Source organism: Helianthus annuus, chromosome 1, assembly GCF_002127325.2.
Source record: "Helianthus annuus cultivar XRQ/B chromosome 1, HanXRQr2.0-SUNRISE, whole genome shotgun sequence".
Taxonomy (NCBI): Eukaryota; Viridiplantae; Streptophyta; class Magnoliopsida; order Asterales; family Asteraceae; genus Helianthus; species Helianthus annuus.
In genome coordinates, this window is record NC_035433.2 from 106509316 (window position 1) to 106514642 (window position 5327).

General features: G+C 42.9%; 1 protein-coding gene and 1 non-coding gene across 2 annotated transcripts; one reads left to right on the plus strand and one right to left on the minus strand.

The window, feature by feature from the left end:
- Positions 1-2395: 2395 nt before the first annotated feature.
- Positions 2396-5113, minus strand: LOC110929370. The gene is made up of 2 exons (XM_022172524.1): positions 2862-5113; positions 2396-2699 (listed from the first exon to the last, which is right to left on the minus strand). The coding sequence occupies exons 1-2, from the start codon at positions 5111-5113 to the stop codon at positions 2396-2398; spliced, it is 2556 nt and encodes an 851-aa protein (XP_022028216.1).
- On the plus strand, positions 4446-4552 carry LOC118483014. Its single transcript, XR_004869460.1, has one exon. It is a non-coding gene; the product is annotated as a small nucleolar RNA R71 (small nucleolar RNA).
- Positions 5114-5327: the final 214 nt, after the last annotated feature.

The window sequence follows — 5327 nt, forward strand, 5'->3', positions numbered from 1 at the left end:
TGGGCACGGCCCCGTGCCCGTCTGACACTATCTCTCTTCATTAATTATAATTCGCAATTACAATTAATGCGCCTGCAGTACTTTGGGCACGCCCCCGTGTTCACTGGGCACGGCCCCGTGGTGAGCAATAGAAGCTTCTACAGGTTTATCTTTTCTGCTACTTCTTCGGCACGGCCCCGTGCTCGCTGAGCACGGGGCGTGTTCAGTCTTCTGCCTTCTCTGTTTTGCGTGGGAGGATGCTGGCGAGGGGTCGGGTAGTCCACTTCTGTTCTCTTTCTTGTATTTATGTTAGATTTAGCTGTCTTTTTGCTTCTTTTGTTAATTTGAGCTCATTTAATCCTAAAAATACAAAAGGAAGACAAAAATACACTTTTTCCAACATTAGTACTTAAAAAGGGTTAGTTTTATGCCTCATTTGATGTAATTTATATGTTGCATTTTACACACATCAATTTGTTACCTCGTGAGGCTGGAAATGGTCCCATGAAGTCGATTCCCCATATATCAAAAACTTCACAGACTTGCACTGGATGCTGAGGCATTTCATTGCATGCGGAGATATTCGTTGCCCTTTGGCAAGCATCACACGCTCTAACCCATTCATGTGCATCACCAAAAATTGTGGGCCAGTAAAATCCAGACTCTAACACTTTCTTTGTAGTGTAGTTCGCTCCATGATGACCTCCGGTTGGCCCCTCGTGACAGTGGCGTAAAATGCTAGCTGCCTCTTCTCCAAACACACATCTTCGGATCATCTGATCGGCTCTGATTCTAAACAAGTATGGTCCGTCCTAAATATAATATTTTAAATCCGCAAAGAACTTCCTCTTTTGCTGATATGACAATCCTTTGATAAGGATTCCACATGCTAGGTAGTTTGCAAAGTCTGTGAACCATGGTGACTCGTCATTCATCTCGATACTTAGAAGAAATTCGTGGGGGAAATTGTCATTTATTGGTTCTTCCAACGAATTTTCAGAACTTCCATGCTCAAGTCTCGAGAGATGGTCGGCTGCAACATTTAAAGCTCCCTTTTTATCTTGGATCTCAATATCAAATTCTTGTAATAACAAGATCCATCTGATAAGACACGGTTTTGCGTCCTGTTTGCTAAAAAGGTATTTAATTGCTGCATGATCTGTATACACAATTGTTTTGGACAACACAAGGTACGACCTGAATTTGTCAAAAGCATATACTACTGCCAAAAGCTCTTTTTCTGTAGTCGTGTAATTTTCCTGAGCATCATGTAGAGTATTGCTGGCATAGTAAATAGGATGAAAATGCTTCTCCCTTCGTTGTCCTAAGACTGCTCCTATTGCGTAATCACTAGCATCGCACATTATCTCAAATGGCAATGCCCAGTCGGGTGCAACTAAAATAGGGGCTTCGATAAGCCTTTGTTTAAGTTGCTTGAATGCTTTCATGCATTCGTCTAAAAATACAAATGGAGCATCTTTTTCTAACAAATGGGTCATAGGTCTTGCGATTTTTGAAAAGTCTTTTATGAATCGCCTATAGAACCCTGCATGACCCAGGAAACTTCTAATCGCTCTAACCGAGGTTGGGGGAGGAAGTTTAGAAATGATATCCACTTTTGCTGGATCGACTTCCAACCCGGCTTGAGAGATTTTATGTCCGAGAACTACCCCTTCTTTCACCATGAAGTGGCACTTCTCCTAGTTAAGTACAAGATTAGTTTCCTCACATCTCATTAACATTCTTTTCAGATTTCCAAGACATTGATCGAAAGAACTCCCGAAAACAGAGAAATCATCCATGAATACTTCCATGGAGTCTTCAATCATGTCATGGAAAATGGCTACCATGCAGCGCTGGAATGTGGCTGGTGCATTACACAGCCCAAAAGGCATACGCCGGTAGGAGAATGTGCCGAAAGGACATGTGAAAGTAGTTTTCTCCTGGTATTCAGGAGCGATAGGAATTTGAAAATATCCAGAGAACCCATCCAGAAAACAGAAAAATGACTTCCCCAACAGACGTTCCAACATCTGGTCGATGAATGGAAGCGGGAAGTGGTCCTTACGGGTGGCATCGTTGAGTTTGCGATAATCGATGCAAACTCGCCATCCGGTGATGGTACGGGTAGGAATAAGTTCATCCCTATCGTTTAGAACTACTGTAATACCACCCTTTTTTGGTACTACTTGCACTGGACTTACCCAAACAGAATCAGATATAGGATAAATCAGCCCTGCATCTAACAACTTAATTACTTCTTTCTTCACCACGTCTTGCATGTTAGGATTCAATCGCCTTTGATGTTGTGCACTAGGCTTGTAATTGTCTTCCATGAGAATCTTATGCGTACAAAAAGAAGGATTGATGCCTTTTATATCCATAATCTTCCACGCCATGGCCTTTTTATGGAGCTTTAGAACTTCGAGAAGCTGTCTCTTTTCCTCTTTGTTAAGGATGCTGAAATGATGACTGGTAAGTGACACTCCTCGTCTAGAAATGCATATTCGAGATGCGGTGGGAGTTCTTTTAACTCCAACAACGGTGGGTCTTTGGACTTTTCTTCAACTTCACGGTCAATCTCCACAAATTGATCAAGACCTTGAGAACCATGTTTGTTGATTTGGCAGACTGGCTGCTCCTGTGAAATGTCGTCTTGGTTCTCACACAAAAGAGGTGTGTCCATATCAATTTCTTCTATCGTGCCTTTGAAATGAGAGCTTACACAAGTATCGACAATGTCGACATAGTAAAGCATGTCATCGTCACTTTGCGGATGCTGCATTGATCTTTTAATATCAAATGTCACGTGCTCGTCATTTACTCGGAGCGTGATTTGGCCAGCTGCCACATCAACGATCGTCCTCGCAGTATTGAGGAACGGGCATCCAAGTATTAATGGCACTTTTGAGTCTTCGTCCATGTCGAGAATAACAAAATCCACGGGGAAAACAAATTTATCGATTTTAACAAGCATGTTTTCAACGAATCCACGCGGGTACTTGATCGAACAATCTGCAAGTCGAATGCTCATTCTAATGGGTGAAGGTTCACCCAGATCTAATTTAGCAAAAACTTTATATGGCATAAGGTTTATGCTAGCTCCTAAATCGGCTAATGCGTGACTGACAGTCATGCTGCCAGTGAGACAGGAAAGAGTAAAACTGCCCGGATCTCCCATCTTTTCAGGTAGAAGGTTTTGGAGAAGGGCTGAACAGTTTTCGTTCATCAACACACAAGACAAGCTTTCGAGCTTCTGCTTGTTTGTGAGGATGTCCTTTAAGAACCGTGCGTATTTGGGCATTTGAGCCAATGCTTCAACAAATGGTATGTTTATGTGTAATTGTTTAAACATTTCTAAAAACTTACCATGTTGTTCATCGTTCTTTTGCTTCTTCAGTATGCTCGGATATGGGATAGGAGGAATGAAATCGTTAATTGGCTCCTGGAACTGTGCTGTACTTGCTGGGACTCGCCTAGCGTGCAACTCGTCTGAAGCGTCAGTTTGGACCGTTTCAGTGATCGGTGGTGAGTCCGATTTGTCAGGTCCCGTAGCTTTACCACTCCTCGTCATTACTGCATTAACGTGCCCTCTCGGGTTTGGTTTTGTGTTACCTGGAAGACTACCTTGTGGTCTTTCAGACAACATTTTGGCCAATTGGCCGACTTGATTCTCAATGGTTTGAATTGAAGCCTTCTGGCTCCGCATTTCCCCTTCCTGAGCCATGAAACGCTCCTCATGCTGCTTGTATCGCTTTTCAGATATTTGATTGGCATTGTTGGAGTTGTTTAACAGCTGCGCCATCATCTCTTCTAGTTTTGAGTTGGTTTGAGAGGTTTGTGGCTGGGAAGTGCTTCCTGAACCTAAATTATTTGTAACGTGGTTGAAAGGTTTGTCCTGATGGCTGAAAAGATTGTCCCTGGGGCTGAAAGGATTGCCCCTGAGATTGTTGTTATGCGGGAGCGCGTTGAGCATATCCAATGGGTTTTGGTTATTGGAATTAGCTTTCCACCCAAAGTTTGGATGATTCCTCCAACCTGGATTGTACGTGTTGCTATAGGGGTTATTTTGGGGTCTAATTTGATTGCCCAAATAGTCCACCTCTTCGTGGCCTGTATACATAACACCCTGTTCACATGTACCTGGCTCGTGTGACACTCCACACAGCTCACATGATGATTGTACCTGCGAAACGTTCTGAGCTTGATCAAATCTTGCTGCCAAAGCTCCAATCTGTGCTGCAAGAGCCGTATATGTATCCACTTGATGAACTCCAGGAATAGATGATGCTTTGTTTCGCACTCCACTGTTACGAGAACTTGACTTCAAGGTAGCTTTCTCTATGATTGCATAGGCTTCGTTGGGTGTCTTTGTTCCAAGATCGCCTCCTGCATATACATCTAAACGTTCTTGTGAGTCATAGTTGAGTCCTTGGTAGAAGTTCAACACAAGCTGCCTTTTGGACAACCCATGATGTGGAACATCGATCAAAAGATCTTTGAACCTCTCCCAAGCTGCATGTAGAGATTCTCCTTCGTCCTGTTTGAATGTCATGATACGGTTCTTAAGCTTAGCTGTCTTTTCCGGTGGAAAATATTTTTGCATAAAAAGATCGGCCATCTCGTTCCAAGTCGTGATGGAGCCTGCTGGAAGTGACAAAAGCCAAGATCGGGCTTTGTCTCGCAAAGAAAATGGAAAGAGTCGCAAACGGATTGCGTCTTCAGAAACATCTCTAATTTTGAAAGTCGAGTACACCTCGAGAAATGATGCGATGTGCCGACCTGGATCTTCGTGATCCTTCCCATCAAACTGCACAGAATTTTGCAACATGTTAATAATACTTGATTTAATTTCAAAACTCGGTGCTGCTATAGTAGGTCGGGCGATGCTCGGTAGCAAGCCCTCTCCTCCTGGACGCCCGGTCTCATTCAGAGGCTGGTCGTCTTCTGCCATAATGCTTCCTGTGTCGTCCTCTGAACTCTCGCTATCAGAAAGAATCACTGGTTCGTCGATTGCGGCCGCAATCCTTTGTGCAACAACAAGTGATCTTTCGCGAAGCCGCCTGCTTCTTCTTAGATTATTTTCTGGTTCGTTGGCTAGCTCAGCGTTAGCGGGTGCAGGGGGCGTGGACATTAGCCTGCACATAAAAAGGAAGGCTTTATACAGAAAAAAGAACATAATAATAATATAAGAAATAAGTATACATAATAATATTATTACATAATATACATATAAATGGGTTATTAAACAAATGTATTTAAATATTTACTGAATTATTTACTTATTTACATCCGAGAACCCCCCCCCCCCCCTTTTTACTAGATTTCTGATGACAATCATCAGAAAT